The 22,211-nt window shown below is 39.1% G+C and overlaps 1 protein-coding gene across 4 annotated transcripts in view; it reads left to right on the top strand.

The window, feature by feature from the left end:
* The window catches only part of LOC136874008 (protein abrupt), a 213,556-nt gene that overhangs the window by 104,616 nt on the left and 86,729 nt on the right, over positions 1-22,211 (top strand). For all 4 annotated transcript variants that reach the window (XM_067147459.2, XM_067147460.2, XM_067147461.2 and 1 more), the window contains exon 5: positions 17,452-17,559. In XM_067147459.2, the coding sequence (XP_067003560.2) occupies positions 17,452-17,559 (108 nt within the window). The remainder of the gene's footprint in view (positions 1-17,451; positions 17,560-22,211) is intronic.

The raw sequence follows: 22,211 nt of genomic DNA, 5'->3' as shown, positions 1-22,211 counted from the left end.
TACCCTAAGGTGGGCTACTTATGTTTATTATCAACCCTGTCTTGTATGCTTTGTTCAGCGCGCTCCTTAAATTACACTGTTCTGAAGCACGATAAACATTGATACAATTTTGTTTATGTGATAACCACTAATTCTTTGTACTATCACTATTCACTCGCCTGCCGTTTACACAGTTTCTAACATAGATTATAATTAAGAGGCTCTCTGCCTCCACTAAGGGATACTGATTGAAAAATAATGTTCCACGTTCGACAGATGGCAATTCATTGTTTCACAGTTCTCGGTGCGAACTTATGTCACTCACGATCCTTCGTGTCACGCCGCGATCAAACCATAGATGCGCACATCATGATAACACAGTTCAGGTTTTTATTGAATATTCGCACTGATATCCGACTTTTCACACTTCCGTTTACAAAAATTTCTCATACAGAGAGGGGAAATCAGACCAAAAAGCGGCCGTGCGGTCACCTCGTAGGCTCCTCGAAGACTCGTCTCCACCCTCATACGTGCAAGCAAATATAAGGGCTACCCTAGGGTGGGGGATGCTTGGGAGACATCTCCCTCCTACAAATTTCAGTTGTCCAGATCCACAAGGCTTACGAATCTCAGCGATGCGGGAAATTGTGTGGCCAACTACTCCGAAATACAAGATGTGATGCGGAACTCAGGATGTTCGGTGGATTTGTAGTAATTAATTCCAATAAAATTGGGGTGGGGGTAGTACTCGCTATTAGCATTTGGCGCCACTGTAAGCGTGGGTACGCCGAGCCGGTTACGTAATCTTATGAAGATGCATTTTCGTAGGTGAGATTATTCTACCTTGATTTCCAATTTTGCCATTCATCCAATATTCCTCTTATTACTCTGACGTATGTTTTCTGGTTAGTTTAGCCTTTATTGAGCTGAAAACACCCCTGAAATCACCCCATCGCTTTGGCATCGCTGTGCGTTGGCGTTTGTTTTCAAGATGGAGTCAGCAAACTTGTTGTTCCGGCCTAGCTATAGCTAGACCACCTAGTTACTCGCTACCACTTTAGGACAGATAGCAGCACCCTTCACTGTGTACTTATTTGAAGGCCCTCAGCCGGAAGTGGTGTGGACAGAAAGGGATGAGAGACTGTTATGCTTGGGTGCCTCGTGCGAGAGGACACGAGAACATGTGACTGACTATTACCGAGGGCATCAGCCCATTAGTACTCAGTGAAATGAAATGTCGTATGGCTTTTAGTGCCGGGATATCCCAGGGCGGGTTCGGCTCGCCAGGTGCAGGTCTTTCTATTTGACACCCGTAGGCGACCTGCGCGTCGTGATGAGGATGAAATGATGATGAAGACAACACATACGCCCAGCCCCCGTGCCAGTGGAATTAACCAATTAAGGTTAAAATCCCCGACCCGGCCGGGAATCGAACCCGGGACTCTCTGAACCGAACACCAGTACGCTGACCGTTGAGCCAACGAGTCGGACAGTACTCAGTATTATGTATTAATAATGTGTTATAAGTGTCGTAAGTGTAATAAATGTTGTTATTTAAATTAAGTGAGTGATTCACGTACAAAACATGGTCCAATTACCGGGCCGGATTATCTACACCACGAGGACCTCGTGAAAGCAGCGTGGCGTGTAGTATGGACGACTAGTTTCTACAGTAACATGGAAATTCACTTTAATGACATCATCTGGCAGTCCCAGGTTTGATGTTCCAGCACCAGAGCTAAACTAAACTGAAGGCAGGTCAGTACTATTCATTTAAGGCTCTCCTTTTCTCCTTGTTATTGTCTTACCCCTTCCATCATGGAATCCTCAACAAGGCAAAAGCTTCTTAAGCAGAGGTCACGATTTAAAGCGCAACTTACCCGCTCGGAAACTTTCGTTGAGAATTTCATCGCTCAACAACATTCGAATTCGCATGAAATTAAACTGCGATACGAAGACACGAGTGCATTAATGTCGAAGTTTGATGATGTGCAGTCAGAATTAGAATTAGGAGACGCTGAAAACGAGCAAGCTCATGATCAGGCGCGTGCCGTATTCGAAACCAAATACTACAAGGTAAAGGGCGAAATGAGTAAAATAATAGCGAACCTTGAAGAGTCATTATGCGACACGGTAGATTCAAGAAAAACTCAGGTCAGCAGTGTCGCGAGTTTAAACCGGCTATTAACATTCCACATTTCGATGGAAAATACGAAAACTGGCTCTCATTCTCAGACAGTTTTCAAGTTATGATTCATTACAACAATAATCTGCCAAGTGTCCAGAAATTTCACTACTTAGCATCTGTTCTCAAGGGCCCAGCCAGCCAATTAATTCAAAATTTACCCATCACAGAGGCAAATTATCAGGTAGCGTGGAAAATGTTGAAAGACAGATTTGAGAACAAGAAACTAATAGCAGCTACTCATGTTAAGGCATTAACTTAAAATCAGTCTCCAGTGAAACAGCCACAGAACTGTTAAGGTACTCTAACACTTTTAATAGTCATTTGAATGCACTCAATGCCCTAGAACTTAACACTCCACTGCATGAAGTTATTTTGACTCAACTGTATGCTCAAGGACTTGATGCTTGTACTAGACAAGACTGGGAATTATCACAAGCAGACACTCGGGTTCCATCACTTGATGACTTGCTGTCATTTGTTGAGCACAAACGGCAAGCTCTGGAGAACTTCCCTAGCTCACAGCACACTGCACCATCGCACAGACAACAAGCTGACAGAAATAAGCCTAAACCTCAAGGGGATACTCAACCATGTTACACTTACACCACTACCAGTCTCATAAAGTGTCCCTGCTGTCATGGTAATCACCCGATATTTAAATGTGAAGGGTTTGCAGCTCTGAGTGTGGAAGATAGACAAAGAAGGGTTAAAGAAATGGACTTATGTTTTAACTGTTTGCGTACACAGCATTCTGCCAAACAGTGCAAATCACGTGGCTGTAAATTATGTAGTAGGAAGCATCACACCTCATTACATAATCCATCAGGTAGAGAGGGAGGTACAGCCCATCAAACTGCATCCAACTCCCCTCACACATACTGCAATACAAGAGACCCTGTAGGGGTTCTGCTGTCCACTTCCATGGTCAAGGTACTAGATTCTAGGGGGCAAATGCAGGTCTGCCGGGCACTTCTTGACAGTGGCAGCCAGGTTAATCTTTGCACTGAAAGTCTAACACAGTGATTAGGCCTTAAGAAAATGAAGAATCCCATACCAATCAGCGGCATAAATGATTCCATTTCTCAATCAAGGTACAGTGTTCAGTAACTTCACTGTGAGTATGACTTGCTCTGTCTTTCCACGTATCACAGGTAACATGCCCAGTAGCTACATTCAGCATGAGCACTGGAACTTGCCCACTGACTTGAAGCTCGCTGACCCCAAGTTCTTCCAGCCAGGTGACATTGAATTGTTAATAGGTGCAGAACATTTCTTTTCATTACTGAAACCTGGGCGCAGAACTCGATCACCAGATTATCCTATCCTTCAAGACACTGAACTAGGATGGATTATTGCTGGACACTACCATCGTAGGGAAGAGGAAAATCCTACTCTAACTACATGTTTCTTGAAGTCAGAGGACAGGTTAGACACCCAACTACAACGGTTCTGGGAAATAGAAGAGCTTACGTCACGAGTCATGACAAGAGAAGAGAGAGCTACCGAAAAACACTTTACAGAGAATACTACTAGGGATGCTACAGGTAGATTCATAGTTCGCTTACCCCTCAAGCAGAAACCTGAGGTTCTGAAAAACTCCTTCAATCATGCCATGTCAAGACTAACTCAATTAGAACGGCGTTTCAGCAGGCAGCCCTCACTTAAGCATGAGTACTCTAATTTTCTTCACGAGTATGAGGCGATGGGGAATATGGTTAAGGTGGATACATCTACTCAGTCAGGGAATGAAGATGGAAGCTATTATCTACCCCATCATCCAGTTTTTAAGCTTAGTAGCTCGACTACCAAAACTAGGGTAGTATTTGATGCATCTTCTAAAACTTCTAACAACATTTCATTGAATGACATATTAATGGTTGGAACGACAATACAACAGGATCTTTACTCTATCATTCTAAGATTCAGAATGCATACCTTTGCCTTCACCGCAGATATTGCTAAAATGTATCGGCAGGTCATGGTTCATGCAGACGATAGGAAACTTCAGCGGATTATCTGGAGGGAATCACCTAGGGACCCACCCTCTCACTATGAACTGACAACTGTAACATATGGTACAGCATCAGCACCCTTCCTAGCTACCAGATGCCTGCAGCAACTTGCTGAAGATGAAGAATCGAAGTTCCCCAGAGCAGCACAAGTTGTTCGCAGAGATTTTTATGTTGACGATTTATTAAGCGGCTGTGACGATATCCAGGATGCTCTTCAGTTGCAGTCTGAACTTATTAATTTACTAGAGAGTGGAGGATTTCACCTCAGGAAATGGTGTTCAAACCACCCAGCATTACTAGAAGCAGTTTCAGAAGAGGAGAGGGAAACCCAGCTGCCTTTAAGTCTTGATGAAGGCACTAGCGTGAAATCTTTAGGCCTATTATGGCATCCAGTTACTGATCATTTTTTCATTTGTGGCAATATGTATTCAGACAGTCCCTATCATGCTGACTCTCACGTAACTAAACGAAAGGTCTTATCTGTTATTGCATCAATATTTGATCCACTTGGGTTGGTCAGCCCTTTGGTAATTTCTTACAAGGTTTTTATGCAGAAACTTTGGCTAGTCAATCTGAACTGGAATGACAGACTACCATCTCAACTAGTCAGAGAATGGGAAGAACTTCACTTTAAGCCACATGCAGTAAGAGAATTTTATATTGAGCGGTTAGTCACATGTAAGGGACCCCCTGTTGATATACAAATTCATGGTTTTTCTGATGCTTCAGAACAAGCTTATGGAGCTTGTCTTTATGTACGGTCTGTCGACAAAGGGGGACAGACCTGTGTCAGATTATTTTCTAAATCCAGAGTAGCACCGGTGAAGAAACTGACACTACCAAGACTTGAACTGTGTGGAGCGCTACTACTTGTCTGACTACTCCACAAGACCCTTCCAGCTTTGTCTCTGCCAGTCAGCAAGCTGTACCTATGGACGGACTCCACCATTGTCTTAGCCTGGATCGCATCTCCTGCTACTCGCTGGAAAACATTTGTGGCCAACCGAGTCTCTTCAATTCAAGAATACACTCACAAGGCTGAATGGAGACATGTTCCTACCAGTTGTAATCCAGCAGATTTAATATCCAGAGGTGTTGCTCCAGAACAACTACGAGGTATGAACCTGTGGTGGCACGGACCATCCTGGTTAACTGAGCCCACTGAATCATGGCCAGACACAAGCTCAGCCCATGCAGAAGAGGAACTACCTGAGTCACGAAGCACACTTCCTGTAGTTATGTTGATAGGTACAAACTGGGATGAACTTATGCTGAAGTACTCGTCACTGTCCCGACTGACTCGAGTTACTGCATATTGTTGGCGATTTATTCACAATAGTGCCAATCCTCAAGACAAGAGGTTAGGGATATTAAGTACACAAGAGCTGCAGATGGCCTTGCACTCCTGTATCAAAATTGCACAACAAGTGTGTTACGCTCAAGAGATAGCCAGTCTCAACTCTAAGTGTTGCATTTCAAGGAAGAGTAAAATTGCAGATTTACATCCTTTCTTAGATGATAAGGGAATGCTAAGGGTAGGAGGAAGACTAGTAAATTCAAAACTACCTTATGACACTAAGCACCAGCTTATCCTTCCTCCCCAGCATGTTCTCACAAACCTTGTTGTGATGGCAGAACACATTAGGCTTTTACATGCAGGTGCTCAATTAGTAATTGCATCATTAAGAGAAAGATTCTGGATTCCCACGGCTAGGGCAATTGTTCGAAGAGTCATCCACAAATGCCTGACCTGCTTTAGATTCAAGGCGTCAACAGCTGAACAATTGATGGGACAGCTCCCTGTTCCCAGAGTGCAACAGAGTCGCCCATTTCTTAATGTAGGAACTGATTATGCTGGTCCTTTCTTCGTCAAGAGGGGAAATGTGAGAAGCAAACAGACAACGAAGAGCTACATTGCATTGTTCATCTGTCTGGCTACCAAGGCTCTTCACCTGGAGGTGGTGAGTGATCTCTCTACTGATGCCTTTATGGCAGCCCTGAGGAGATTCATAGCTTGACGTGGGAAATGCTCCATCATCTATAGTGATAATGGGACTAACTTCATTGGTGCCAATAGAAGACTGCAGGATCTCCAAAAACTATTCCTTTCAACCAGCTTTTGTGAAGAGATAAGGAATTCATTAGCGATGGTAGGCATCACGTGGCACTTTATACCTCCCAGCTCTCCACACTTTGGCGGACTGTGGGAAGCAGCTGTCAAGTCCATGAAGTACCACTTGAGAAGAGTTGCGGGTAATGCGCTACTGACATTTGAGGAGCTATGTACCCTTACTGCACAGATAGAAGCCTGTCTTATTTCTCGCCCCCTATCTGCCTTATCTAATGACCCCAGTGACCTTAATTATTTATCACCTGCTCACTTCCTAATTGGTGTCCCCCTTACAACCATCCCTGAGCCTGACATTACTGACCTGCCCATCAACGGATTGTCTCGATGGCAGCGTATCCAGTCAATGCAGCAGCAGTTGTGGAAGAGGTGGTCTGCCGATTACCTGAACTCACTGCAGCAGAGGAAGAAATGGACCTGCCCCAAGGAGAACCTAGCTACTGGAACAGTTGTTCATCTGAAGGAGGACAATCTTCCTCCTCTCTGTTGGAAGTTGGCTGTGGTGGAGACTGTTCACCCTGGGAAGGATGGACTTGCACGAGTGCCTACCATCAGAACAACTAGTAGTTTTTTTAAACGACCTGTTAACAAGTTAATTCCATTACCTATTGAGAACTAAACAGGATTTTTGTGGCTAAAACATAATGTGTTTCATGTGAATATTTTTTCTTGTTCATTTCAGAGTGTAATTATGGTGTTGTGTGTGTGATTTGAACTGAGAACTTATAGTGTGCTTAATTCATACTGCATAATAATGGATGAGGACACAGTCAACCTACCTTAGTACCTTCTGTTAACAGTGTGTAAATATTTTGTTGCTTGTGTTTCTGTTTTGCCTATGTTTATATGTACATTTTGTTGAATGATCAACTCATTTTGGTTACTGTACATGAACTCTGTATGTCAGTGCCTGTGTGATATTTGAACTGAACTCTCATGAGGGCATATCAGGCAATTTAATTCGGTTGAATCATGGTGATTCAACGGTGGGGAGCATGTTCCGGCCTAGCTATAGCTAGACCACCTAGTTACTCGCTACCACTTTAGGACAGATAGCAGCACCCTTCACTGTGTACTTATTTGAAGGCCCTCAGCCGGAAGTGGTGTGGACGGAAAGGGATGAGAGACTGTTATGCTTGGGTGCCTCGTGCGAGAGGACATGAGAACATGTGACTGACTATTACCGAGGGCATCAGCCCATTAGTACTCAGTATTATGTATTAATAATGTGTTATAAGTGTCGTAAGTGTAATAAATGTTGTTATTTAAATTAAGTGAGTGATTTATGTTTTTACGTTCAAAACAATTGTGTTCTTCTTCCCCTTGTTCCATGATACGCGCGCAGTTCGGGAGTTTTTCTGAGCCACCCACTGGGTGCTCTAGGCGCCTCTATGTCGCGAAGTGTTATGCAATATGACGCTACTGCCAGCATCCACACAAAGGAAGCTACAAGCCTACTAATTTCTTAAATATATAATTCGAAATAATTATTCATGTGACTATACGGTCACAGTACGGACAGGAAAAGTGTGTGTAGATGAGTACCAGGTTAATTCCTCTGGGGGGCAAAGGTGGCTGGATGCAGAGCTAACCACTCTTCCCCATCAAGTGCTGAGGTTCCTTTACCTTCCAGCCATCTAAGGGTTTTCATGGCCTGTACGGAGATGACTTTTTTATGAGATGGCTTATGACAGAGTACCAAGGGAAAAGATGTTCGGCATACTGGCAGATTCAGAGATTAAGGGTAGGTTATAAAAAGCAAACAGAGGCATTTATGTTGACAATTTGGCTGCAGTAGAATGAGTTCTTGGTTCAAGGTACTTATAGGGTCAGACAAGGCTGTAATCTTTTACCTTTATTGTTCATTATTTACATAGATATACTGAAAACTATAAAATGGCAGGGAGAGGTTCATTTAGGTGGAGATGTGGTAAACAGTTTGGCCCATACTGATAACTTGGTCTTAATGACAGATTGTGCTGAAAGCCTGTAGTCTTCTAATCTGAAAATAGGTGCAATGGTTTATGGAATTAAAATTAGCCTTACTAAGACTAAGGTGTTGTCATTAGATAAGAAACTTAAGAGAATTGAATGTCATGTTGGAATTACAGGGCTGGAACAGTTAGACCATTTCACTTAGAATGTTTATTCCCCCAGGATGGTAGTAAAGTAAGTGAGATTGAATCAAGGTGTAGCAAATCTAATGCAGTGAGCTCACGATTGCGATAAAAAGTATTTTTTACGAGAGAAGTCAGCTCCCGAACGAAACTATCTTTACATCGGTCTGTTTTCAGACTAAGTTTGCTTTATGGGAGCAAAAGCTGGATGAACTCAGAATATCTTATTCATAAGTTAGAAGAAACAGACATGGAAGTACTGGGAATTATTATTGGTACAGAGATGTGGGAAATGGTAGGAGAGTACTCAGGTTGAGGAGATAAAGGTTAATTTAGGGATGAACTCGGTTGATGAAGCTGTTTGCATAAACCGGCTTCGGTGGTGGGGTCATGTGAGGTGAACGGAAGAGGTTAAGTTACCTAGAAGAATAATGGACTTGTCATGGAGGGTAAGAGAAATAGTGGGAGACCAAGACGATGGTAGTTAGACTAAGTTTCTAATGATTTAAAGATAAGATGTATAGAACTTAAACAAGGCCACAAAGGTAGTTACAATTAGAGGATTGTGGCAAGGTTTGTAAATTCACAGAGGTTTGCAAACTGAAGACTGAAAGGCATAACAGTCTTTAACGTAGACCTGGGGAGTTTGCCGTGCGGTTAGGGGTGCGCTGCTGTGAGCTTGCATCCAGGAGATGGTGGGCTCGATTCCCACTGTCGGCAGCCCTGAAGATGGTTTTCCTTAGTTTCCCCATTTTTTTCACACCAGGCAAATACTGGGCTTGTACCTTAATTAAGGCCACGGCCGCTTCCTTTCCACTCCTAGCCCTTTCTTATCCCATCATCACCATACGACCTATCTGTGTCGGTGCGACGTAAAGCCAGTTGTAAAAGAAATCTATAACATAGAAGTATGTTTTGTTGTTGTTTGTGTCATCAGTCCATGGACTGGTTTGATGCAGCCCTCCATGCCTATCCTGTGCTAACCTTTTCATTTCTATGTAACTGTTGCATCCTACATCTGCTCTAATCTGCTTGTCATATTCATACCTTGGTCTACCCCTACCATTCTTACCACCAACACTTCCTTCAAAAACCAGCTGAACAAGTCCTGGGCGTCTTAAGTTGTGTCCTATCATTCTATTTCTTCTTCTCGTCAAATTTAGCCAAATTGATCTCCTGTTTCACTTTCATACAATGCCACGCTCCACACAAAAGTCTTCAAAAACATTTTTCTAATTACAATATCAATGTTTGAAGTGAGCAAATTTCTTTTCTTAACAAAGCTCTTCCCTGCTTGTGCTAATCTGCATTTTATGTTCTCCTTACTTCTGCCATCATTAGTTATTTTACTACCCAAGTAACAATATTCATTTACTTCCTTTAAGACTTCATTTCCTAATTTAATATTTCCTGCATCACCTGCCTTTGTTCGACTGCACTCCATTACTTTTGTTTTGGACTTATTTATTTTCATCTTTTACTGCTTACCCAATACTTCGTCCATACCATTCAGCAGCATCTCAAGATCTTCTGCAGTCTCAGATCAAATAACAATATCATCGGCAAATCTCAAGGTTTTGATTTCCTCTCCTTGGATTGTGATCCCCTTTCCAAATTCCTCTTTGATTTCCTTTACTGCATGTTCTATGTAAACATTGAAAAGTTGGGGGGGACAAACTGCAGCCTTGCCTCACTCCTTTCTGGATTGCTGCTTCTTTATCAAAGCCCTCAATTCTTATTACTGCAGACTGATTTTTATACAGATTGTAGATAAATCTTCGTTCTCGGTATCTGATCCCAGTCACCTTCAGAATTGTAAAGAGCTTGGTCCAATCAACATTATCGAATGCCTTTTCTAGATCTACGAATGCCATGTACGTGGGCTTGTCCTTCTTGATTCGATCCTCTAAGTTCAGGTGTAAAGTCAGGATTGCTTCACGTGTTCCTACATTTCTTCTGAAGCCAAACTCATCTTCTCCCAACTCAATTTAACTTGTTTTTCCATTCTTCGTTAAAATTTTGCAGGCATGAGATACCAAACTATTGGTGCGGTAGTTTTCACACCTGTCAGCACCGGCTTTCTTGGGAATAGGTATAACAACATTCTGCCGAAAATCGGATGGGACTTCTCCGGTCTCATACATCTTGCACACTAAATGGAATAACCTTGCCATGCTGGTTTCTCCTAAGGCAGTTGGTAATTCAGAGGGAATGTCATCAATTCCAGGTGCCTTGTTCCTATTTAGGTCGCTCACAGCTCTGTCAAACTCTGACCTCAAAATTGGGTCTCCCATTTCATCAGCATTAACAGCCTCTTCTTGTACGAGAACCAAATTATCTACATCTTTACCTTGCCATCTTTCTGCTTTGTCTTCTTTCCCTAGAAGTGGCTTTCCATCTGAACTCGTAATATTCATACACGTAGATTTCCTTTCTCCAAAGGTTTCCTTGATTTTCCTGTATGGAGCATCTACCTTTCCTAGGACCATACAACCTTCGACATCCTTGCACTTTTCCTTCAGCCATTCTTCCTTAGCTACCTTGCACTTTCTATCCACTTGATTTTTTAATCGCCTGTATTCTTTTCTGCCCTCTTCATTTCTAGCATTCTTGTATTTTCGTCGTTCATCAATCAGGTCTAGTATCTCCTGAGTTATCCACTGATTCTTAGTTGATCTTTCCTTCCTTCCTAACATTTCTTCGGCAGCCCTACTGACTTCATTTTTCATGACTATCCACTTTTCCTCTATTGTGTTTCCTTCAGCCTTTTCATTTAGTCCTTGTGCAACATGTTCCTTGAAACAATCCCTCACACTCTTTTCTTTCAACTTGTCTAGATCCCATCTTTTTGCATTCTTTCCTTTCTTCAATTTCTTCAGCTTCAGATGGCATATCATGACCAACAAGTTGTAGTCAGAGTCCACATCTGCTCCTGGGAAAGTTTTGCAATCCAACACCCGGTTTCTGAATCTCGGCCTAATCTTTATGAAGTCTGTTTGATACCTTCCAGTGTCTCCAGGTCTCGTCCACGTATACAGCCGTTGTTTGTCGTGTTTGGACCAAGTATTGGCAAGGACTAAATTATGATCAGTGCAGAATTCAACCAGCCGACTTCCTCTTTCGTTCCTTTTTCTCAATCCGAATTCTCCTACTGTATTACCTTCTCTTCCTTGGCCTACCACTGCATTCCAGTCTCCCATCACAATTAGATTCTCGTCACCTTTTACATATTATATTAAATCTTCTATCTCTTCATATATTCTTTCGACTTCTTCATCATCCGCTGAGCTAGTAGGCATATAGACCTGCGCTATTGCAGTGGGTATTGGCTTGGTGTCTATCTTGACGACAATAATTCTCTCACTATGCTGGTCGTAGTATCTTACCCACTGCCCTAATTTCTTATTCATTATGAAACCAACTCCTGCATTTCCCCTGTTTGATTTTGAGTTGATAATTCGGTAGTCGCCTGACCAAAAATCCTGTTCTTCCTGCCAACGTACTTCACTTATACCAACTACATCTAACTTTAGTCTATCCATTTCCCTTTTCAGATTCTCTAATTTACCACAACGATTCAAACTTCTAACATTCCACGCTCCGACTCGCAGAATGTCAGTATCCATCTTCCTGATGATCGTCCCCTTTCGTGTAGTCCCCACCCGGAGATCCGAATGGGGGACTAGTTTACCTCCGGAATATTTTATCCGGGAGAAAGCCATCATCAGTACATCATTCATACAGAGAGAGCTGCATGTCCTCGGGAGTTAGTTACGGCTGTAGTTTTCCGTTGCTTTCAGCCGTGTAGCAGTATCAACACAGCTAAGCCATGTTGAGTATTATTACAAGGCCATATCAGTCAATCATCTAGACTGCCCCCCTTGCAATTTCCGAAAGGAGGCTATGTTAATTATATGATAACATCATGTATTATTTACCAGTTATATGGAGTAATTGTTGTGGTAGATTTAACACGTAGGCTGCTGGCCCAGTACATAGTACTGCTGAATGGCTTTCTCTTGAGACCACAGGGGTACTAAGTACTGCTGACAGGTGTTGGTTGCTATATTAACTTTCCCTGCTGGGCTGGCAGACTGCTGAAGCGTTGACTTCGCTATGTTAGCATACTGCTATGACCTCACGGCATATCCTGATATGTTTGGTTTTATAGCTTTTATTACTTATTAAGTCCTACCTCCTTTCATTAGCAGTACACAAATATATTTTACAACCAGTTTAGCCATACACTTTGGTGTGCCAGGTTAGTTAATTTGCAAGCTTGGGATTTGAACACTACTGTCGGGGAACCCATTAAAGTTGTTCTGTGGTTTTTCAGTTTTCACTCCCGGCAAATGCTGACATTGTACCTTATCACTGATTGCTTACAAATCATAACCCCTATACGTGTTTGTCTGGGCAGATAAGAGAAGTTTATCTCAATAAATTAAGCATAAATGTGAGCGTATTTGCTTATTTCTAACTTGACATTTGTTTTCAACATAGCAGTGTTACTAATGAGCATTTGGCAAGAAGTAAATAGGAAATAGTTTATAGGAATATATGTTCATAAAAATTTTAAAAAATATGTACAACATAAAAAATGATGATAAATCATGCTTTATACGATTTGTGTTGATGTACTTTACGAATGAAAATATTTATAAAATCCTCCTTATCAATATAAATCAAGTCATCTGTTAGATGAAGCAGAGTCTGTACATGTTTCAGCCTAATCTCAAGGCCATCTTTAGTAGCAAAACAATAATTACATAATACACAAACAAATTAAAAATCGTAATGGAGTGAAGTGACAGTGATAATGATTAGTGAGTTAAAAACATATTGAGGTACAAAGTCCTCTCGTCTAATAGATTGTTCTTGAATTGTCAAATAAAACTTGCTGACTGTTAAAATGAAAACACTGTGCTGAGGAGTGTAGTGAGACCGTCAATACTATGGATTAAAACGTGTGTAACATCTGTAATGAGAAAAAGGAATATATGACTGGATGAAAAACAAGTTAAAAAATAATGTACGAAAAGAAAACTCATTTAACTTACTTGTAAATAAAAGTTGTCGTCTCGAATGGAGATGACCTTGTCAGCCTCAAGTCACATTGACAACTAAGCCCGTGTGCGGCATACTGTGTATCTGTGTCGATGTGGTTGGGAGGGGTAATGAAGGGGGAGGGACGATGTGAATCACAGGAGGAGGGTGTTGATGGAAGGGCGAGCCTTGTTCTAGAATGTCGGTAGTGAAACTCGTTTTTATTAATGAATTGTTCACAGATGAGCGGGACAAAGGTTTCCAATAAAATATTTTTCTTTTCATTGATTTCATTCAAGTTGTACACGGGATTGTTATATTGGTCGATATCTGTATAAATATTCTCTAATATATTAAGTAAGGGACCTTTCTGTTCGTAATGCAGGATCTTTAAATCTTGATCAATTGTTGTGTATTTATGATTTTTCTCTCTACAATGTTCGCTCATAGCTGAGTAGCGATTGTACTTTAGGGCATTGAGGTGTTCGGAGTATCTTACATTGAAGCTGCGGCCTGTTTGCCCAATATACGTTGAAAGACATGATTGGCATTTTAATTTGTATATCCCAGAGTTTGAAATTCTTTTGTTGTTGTTGACAGTAGAGAATTAAAAAACGTTTTTGTATTGGTGTGAATGGTCTTGAAAGCTACTTTTAACTTGAGTTTTTCAAGATGTTTGAAATAGGATATATGTTGTTATTATTATTAAAGGTGAATATGGTGAACCTCTCTTTAGGGGAAGATTCTTTTTCTAAGGTGGTCTTGGGTTTACTTTTAAATTTATTGAGAATTTTGTTCACGAAAGCTTTACTGAAACCATTAGCTTCGGCTGTTGCATAAATTGTGTTGATTTCCTTTCTAAAATTCTTACGGGATTAAGGAACGTTAAGAGCTCTGAAAATCATACTATTGTAAACCGTCTTCTTCTATCTCCCTGGGTGTAGAGAAGTTTGGTGGATTGTGTTTATTGTGTGAGTGGGCTTCCTGTAAATATTAAAAGAAATGGTTTTATTCTGATTGCAAGTAGTAGTTAAATCGAGATAATTAAGGGAATTGTTGTTCTCGGATTCTATCGTAAACTTTATGTGCGGATACAAGTTATTAAGTAATTCAAGAACGGTGTAGGTATCAGTAATGTGAGAATCCAGGATAATAAAAGTATCATCCACTTACCATTTCTTTTAATATTTACAGGAAGCCCACTCACACAATAAACACAATCCACCAAACTTCTCTATACCCGGGGACACAGAAGAAGACAGCTTACAATAGAATGATTTTCAGAGCTCTTAATGTTCCTTTATCCCGTAAGAATTTTAGAAAGGAAATCAACACAATTTATGCAACAGCCGAAGCTAATGGTTTCAGTAAAGCTTTCGTGAACAAAATTCTCAATAAATTTAAAAGTAAACCCAAGACCACCTTAGAAAAAGAATCTTCCCCTAAAGAGAGGTTCACCATATTCACCTTTAATAATAATAATAACATATATCCTATTTCAAACATCTTGAAAAAACTCAAGTTAAAAGTAGCTTTCAAGACCATTCACACCAATACAAAAACGTTTTTTAATTCTCTACTGTCAACAACAACAAAAGAATTTCAAACTCTGGGATATACAAATTAAAATGCCAATCACGTCTTTCAACGTATATTGGGCAAACAGGCCGCAGCTTCAATGTAAGATACTGCGAACACGTCATTGCCCTAAAGTACAATCGCTACTCAGCCATGAGCGAACATTGTAGAGAGAAAAATCATAAATACACAACAATTGATCAAAATTTAAAGATCCTGCATTACAAAGAGAAAGGTCCCTTACTTAATATACTAGAGAATATTTATATAGATATCAACCAATATAACAATCCCGTGTACAACTTGACTGAAATCAATGAAAAGAAAAATATTTTATTGGAAACCTTTGTCTTGCTCATCTGTGAACAATTCATTAATAAAAACGAGTTTCACTACCGACATTCTAGAACAAGGCTCGCCCTTCCATCAACACCCTCCTCCTGTGATTCACATCGTCCCTCCCCCTCCATTACTCCTCCCAACCACATCGACACAGATACACAGTAAGCCGCACACGGGCTTAGTTGTCAATGTGACTTGAGGCTGACAAGGTCATCTCCATTCGAGACGACAACTTTTATTTACAAGTAAGTTAAATGAGTTTTCTTTTCGTACATTATTTTTTAACTTGTTTTTCATCCAGTCATATATTCCTTTTTCTCATTACAGATGTTACACACGTTTTAATCCATAGTATTGACGGTCTCACTACACTCCTCAGCACAGTGTTTTCATTTTAACAGTCAGCAAGTTTTATTTGACAATTCAAGAACAATCTATTAGACGAGAGGACTTTGTACCTCAATATGTTTTTAACTCACTAATCATGATCACTGTCACTGCACTTCATCACGATTTTTAATTTGTTTGTGTATTATGTAATTATTGTTTTGCTACTAAAGATGGCCTTGAGATTAGGCTGAAACATGTATAGACTCTGCTTCATCTAACAGATGACTTGATTTATATTGATAAGGAGGATTTTATAAATATTTTAATTTGTAAAGTGATAACTGTCAATACGGAATGAGATTTATAACTTGCAATTGTGTTGATGTAGGCTTTTCTGGCTTACACGAGTCTGTATAACCTCTTCGATTGTACCGCTCTGGCCATCTACCCAAAATCATACTGTGGTACCTCAGGATACTAAAATGTTTTCCTGAATTTCTTATGTTGTATTAAAAGTTCAGTAAAATAACATGGCAGTTATTTTCTTCTGCTTAATTATGTGTAAAGTAAAGAAACAGATTGGCACCCAAGCAAAGTGTTAACTAAGCATCTTGGCATTAAACATGTTAAAGCACCCTGAATTGCTAATTATTGAATTACTTCAAATTATTGTGCATAAGTGAACAGGCCTAAATGCTTTGGTGAACACTGTTGATAACAAACTCATCCTGTACTTCCATGTAACACTGTTCTCTTATCTTATTTTGGTTGGTATATCCGGACTGAATTGTAAGCTTGTTTTCCCAACTATCATATATCACATGTTCTCTCAGGTTTAGGTCTGGACTTTCAAGAGATTATATGCGACCCACAACTGGGAAACAATTAATTTTAAACACTACACAGGCATACCAGCAAGATACGGTAAAACAATATCATTTTTTCATTTTCTTCCTGGGCTTTTCACAGCTTTTGGGAGTTGGCACTACTTTGTGGGTCTGGCCCACATTTTATGTCAGATTCCCTTCCTGACTCTAAATCTACGATAAGAGATGCGTTTAGTATTGTGTGTTTCTGTGGATGTTGGTGCTATGGAGCATTATATGTAACAGAAGAGGTGTGTATTTAACAGAACATGAACACCTAGTCCCCAAGCCAGAGGCATTGACCATTCACAGTTAAAATCCCAGGCCCGGCCAGAAACCGAACCTAGGTCCTTCTGAACCGAAGGCCGCTGAGGTGATCATTCAGTTAAGGAGCTAGATAAAACAACAGAATTGAGTTAATATTATTATTATCATCATCATCGACGTCATCGTGATTGGGCTTGGGATGACTTGTCAGGCATCTACTATGGTTCTGTAGTCTGTATGACTACTTAGTAATTCTCTGCGGATCATTGAATGCTGCAAATAACTCACAACACCATAGCAGAGCCCTCTGCATGAGATGATGAAATTACACTCTTGTCCATCATATTGTATCTTTTCTCCAAGTTAGGGATGACTGCAAAGGATACTTCCCTCCAGGCTAGGAGCATCTAAAACCTATAGTAGGTACATAATACCTCTGGGACTTGAACACCACAATGACCCAGAATTCTTGTAAAAATGTTGGTTTCTTTTCTCTTCTGTTTGGTTATTTATTGCTCCTCTGCTCCCTTTTTCTTTCTGTGTTAAATGTTGTTCTATGTTGTTATAATTTACAAAAATATTGTTTCATATTTTTTAGATCAGCGATCAACCTCATCAGATGATTCTGGTGGTGGCGGCGGTGGTGGTAGTACCTGCAATTCTTTTGGGATTGAAGCCAGTGGTGATAGAATCCAGCTTAATCAAGGTCCGCACTTATCCAATCTCAAGTTTAACTCTTCTTGTAGCCCTTATAATAAACTGTTAAGTTCTTCTTCTACTGGTAATAATAGCAAATTGTATGCCACCTGTTTTGTTTGTGGGAAGCAATTGAGTAATCAGTATAATTTACGAGTCCATATGGAAACGCATCAGAATGTTAACTATGCGTGCAGTGTGTGCAGTCATGTATCCCGTTCTAGGGATGCGTTGAGAAAGCACGTGTCTTATAGGCACCCGGGTGAGGGGCGAGAAAAGACGGGAATTGGTGGATCTGTCAGGGATGGAAGGGTATCTGCAGGAATCGTAGGGACCACTCGTAAACCCAAACTGACAGCAAGTAATGAAAATATCCAGCATACTCAGCCTTGAAGCTGCTGTTGTTAGCTCTTAATTTTTCTGCATGGAGACTTTTTTTTTATTGAAGACATATGATGCAATATTATAATATTTATACCACAAATACCGTCCTTTATGAGGAATTGAATATACTTTTTATGTTCATTCATCAATATATTTATAAATATTTTAATCTACATAGCGTATGTTATACAGTAAAGTCTATCTTTGTGTTCTTTTTGTCACCACTGGTGCCTTATATTCAGTGAAATAGTTTTACTAGTATTTTTATATGGGTTAAAATCGGCTAATATTTGGCAAACTATGTTGAAAATCTATACCTTTATAGGTATTATCAAATCTTATTATATTCTTTGTTGAGCTGATTTTGAAGTAAACCAGACCAAAATTTTATGATCATCAGTTTTAGGTTGTTCTTTTTATTTCATAGTGTTTTTAATGCTGATCTGATGCATTAATAGAAATAGTGTGTCTTGCACTGAAGATTCGGAATGAGGAAAATAGTGCACAAGAAATGTTCTTAAGCATTTATTGGTTTTGTATTTGATTAATAGTTACTACACTGACCTGCCAAAAATGCAAATCACTATGAATTTCAGACAATACCTAATGTTACTCCATTTAAATCCTGGTAAAATTAAATCTTTTTGATGTTACCACAAAATTGCAGTGTATCTTAAATCCCATTTGAAAAGTTTCAGTGCAGCAATTGAAAAAATTATTGATTGTAATAATCACAAGAATGACCAATACGAATTTGAACTGTCGAAACCTGGAGATCTGCATTGATTTGTACGTACTGTAGTCCATTTGTCTACTTGTTTGCAACACGTTTCCATTGCCTCAGTAATGGGTATTGCCACTTTTAGCTCCAATTACAGCTGTGATTTGTTCAGGCATGCTATGGATGCAGTTTCAAATGTTCTCTTGTGTTATGTGTATCAGACTCTGGATCATCCGCTGGGCGACCTAAATTCTTCTTAGGATGGGTTTAACATAACTTACCACAGCATATCTCAGTCTTCTGGTATGAGACATCTCCAGGGCGTTGGGATAAAGCAAGGATTAAAAGTTAATCTTCCCAAAGTCGCTGGTAGGTAAATTTGAAAGAAATGTGTATTTAAATAATAATGTTAAAGCTTAATCTACGAAATTACAACTCTATCCAATTATTTAGAAAATGTATTTAATTTATTCAATCAAAACCCTAAATAAAAATTAACGAATATCAATGTAGGATGGATAAATCATTATTTTACATCTCCACTTATTTTCATATTTATGATTGTCACAAGACTGTTTACACATATTTCTCAATTATGAAGATAAATGTAGATCTTGTAATGTGTCCTGACTATTAATTAGAGTACTCATTTGAATTAAATAAAATATTGGCTTGCATAAGCAATCAATTATTTCAATATACTGCTGTAAAGAATCTTGAATAATCAATGGATTTAATGTCTAAACAGTATTACGAGAATATTTCAAAATAATCATAATTGTCTCAATTTTCAGTTATCCCTAACATAATTGTCTTTAATCTCTTTGTTCGCATTTATTTTCTGGCATACTTTAAACTTCTTACCTTATTATTATTCATCTACAGCATTTAATAGGTCTTTACTTTTTTTTTTAGGCCTAAATACTTTAATATCTAGTATTGTGATAATTGCCTATATACATCACCTACTGGATAAGCTACATCTTTTAATTATATGGACTGATGATCATCTGACATTAACCTTCATAAAATGAAAACTGTCATTTATACGTAAATCACATTTCAATAAAACACGCACATCCATTTATGGTAATATAATTGAGAACTTAGCTTAAAATCCATCATAATACACCTTGGTTCACATTTAGAAGATCTGTTCACTTCTTTATCAGTCAATTTTGCAACTTTTATCATATTTCCCAAATGACATAACTTTCCGTATCGAAGACACATCTTACTATATAAAATATATAACCTCTCATATCTCACTGTATTCTCAGTATTAATCCACCAAAATCATATCATCTCCAAGACGTATTTCAAAGAATCACGCTCTATTTCCTTTAATCAATCAATCTATCAATCAATCAATCAAATCACCACTGATCTGCATTTAGGGCTGACGCCCAGGTGGCAGCTTCCATTCACATTTAACCCATAACATCTCCCAAGTGAGCTTATGACATTTCTGACTCTTATACAAGCAAAAAAACCAGTATACTTTGTGTTTGGTATTCTTTTCCTTTGATGATCTGTACACAAAACCAATTTTATCACTTTCATAGCCTATATTTAACATTTTCATAAGTAAGGCTTTTTCTTGAATACTCTAAGATGACATAAATATGATTGCCATTCACCACAATGGATTTTCCTTTTCCACTGAGTTGAATTTTGCGTTCACTATAATAAATACTATGAGAATATGCTATCATAATGTAATATACATCAGTGATTGGAGTATATTTCAAAGACTTAAATTGCCTCCTTCAAGTACCTTTTACATTAAACTAAAGGTAACAAAACATGTATAAGGAAATTATATTGGAAGAGCATCTTCAGAAATCAATAAGTAAAGTAGTTGCTTATCTGTTCTTGTAGTGCAAGCCAGGACAATATATGTAGGAAATGCAATGAAGCAGAGGAATCGGCTGAACACATACTTTTCGAATGTGAGGCGCTGGGTAGAATCAGACTCTCCACTCTAGAACTACCAGGTGAAGAGAGAGAAAAAAAATCCAAGACCCAATAAGAACAGCCTGCAGCTTTGTGAAGGTAGCAGGTTATATCTGGGTGGGAATGAAGGAAGAACATCGTAGCAAAAGATCTTAGAGGTGGACGCTAATTAGGAACTAATATTTAGAGGCCCCATGAAGAAAAGAAGAATACAAGCCAGAGTTCAAGTCATACTTCAAATTGCCCTCTCATGACTGGTTACAAGTTATACGTCAATCATCATCGCTGACAGGTGTCTATACCTTTAAGTGGACATCATGGGATATTTCTTGTTCATTTTACTATCTTGAATACACCACATTTGTTGCAGGAATGACCTGAAACTTACAAATAAATGTTAAAAATGTGGCACTTCAGTATTACGCTGTTGTAATTATGTTAATTGAAAAGGTTTCCATGTTGAAGCTCTAGGATTTGAAAGATATGTAAGACTTTCATATTCTCTTAGTTTAAATCCTTCCTAATCAGTGTATGTGAAGGTTGCATTTTTTAAAATTTGTTACCTTCCGTGTAATTTTCATGGTAATATGCTTCTTATTTTCGAAACGTTACTTGATTCAAGGAGTGGAAAAAATCCAAAAGCAGCTGGAAATGTTGCAAACTTTCGGCAGGGAAGACATGCGAGAAAGGAGACGAGTTGTTCGACTAAGTGGTATGTATAATCTTAAAATAATCAAATTTAACAATTTTAAATAAATTTGATTATTTTAAGATTATACAGAAATTCAGTACGGACCAACAATGAAATTTATTACATGTAAGTTGTATGTTCCGAGCTGTCAGTGGAGAGATGGTGTGGATTGACATTAGTAGATGAAGAAGTTTGAGTGGTGTCTTTAAAAGTAGGAAAGATCACAATATCAAGATAAAGTTGGAATTCAAGAGGACAAATTGGGGCAAATGTTAATTTGTAGGAAGGGGAGTTAGGGATAGGAATATGTTACCAAGGCAGATGTTCAATAAATTTCCAATTTCTTTGCAATCATTTAAGAAAAGACTAGGAAAACAACAGATAGGGAATCTGCCACCTGGGCAACAGCCCTATATGCAGATCAGTAGTGATTGATTTGTTTGTTTTACCTTCTTTTTCCAGTATTATTATGGAGACTATGACTTCTATTCCCGTTAAAAACCAAGGCATATACATGCTTCTTTCTGAAAAAAATATGCTGTAAAATTGATGTTTGAATACTCTTCTCTAAGATAAAATTATTACATCTGAATTTAGAGACTTCTTTGTTAAATGTTTTTCCTTCTGTAATAATGTGGATTTAATTTGTTTCTCTTAGGATGTTGCATTGCTTCATGAATATTTTGAATAATAATCCAATTTGTGACGTCAGAAGAAACTCATGATATCCCATTACGGATTCTTAATAATTTTAAGAGTGAACATATTAATTATAACATTACAGCAGCTTTTAGGCATAAATTCCAAGCAATGAAATGTCCTGGAGCGCAGCCAAAAGTTGAGCCAGTGTGCCAGGGGAACGATTCCTAGCATGTCTCCCAAGCATATCCCAGACATGCTCTATCGGGTT

The sequence above is a fragment of the Anabrus simplex genome, chromosome 5 (genome assembly GCF_040414725.1).
Source record: "Anabrus simplex isolate iqAnaSimp1 chromosome 5, ASM4041472v1, whole genome shotgun sequence".
NCBI lineage: Eukaryota > Metazoa > Arthropoda > Insecta > Orthoptera > Tettigoniidae > Anabrus > Anabrus simplex.
The sequence above is the reverse complement of the archived record's forward strand: the minus strand, read 5'-3'. Positions and strand labels throughout refer to the sequence as shown.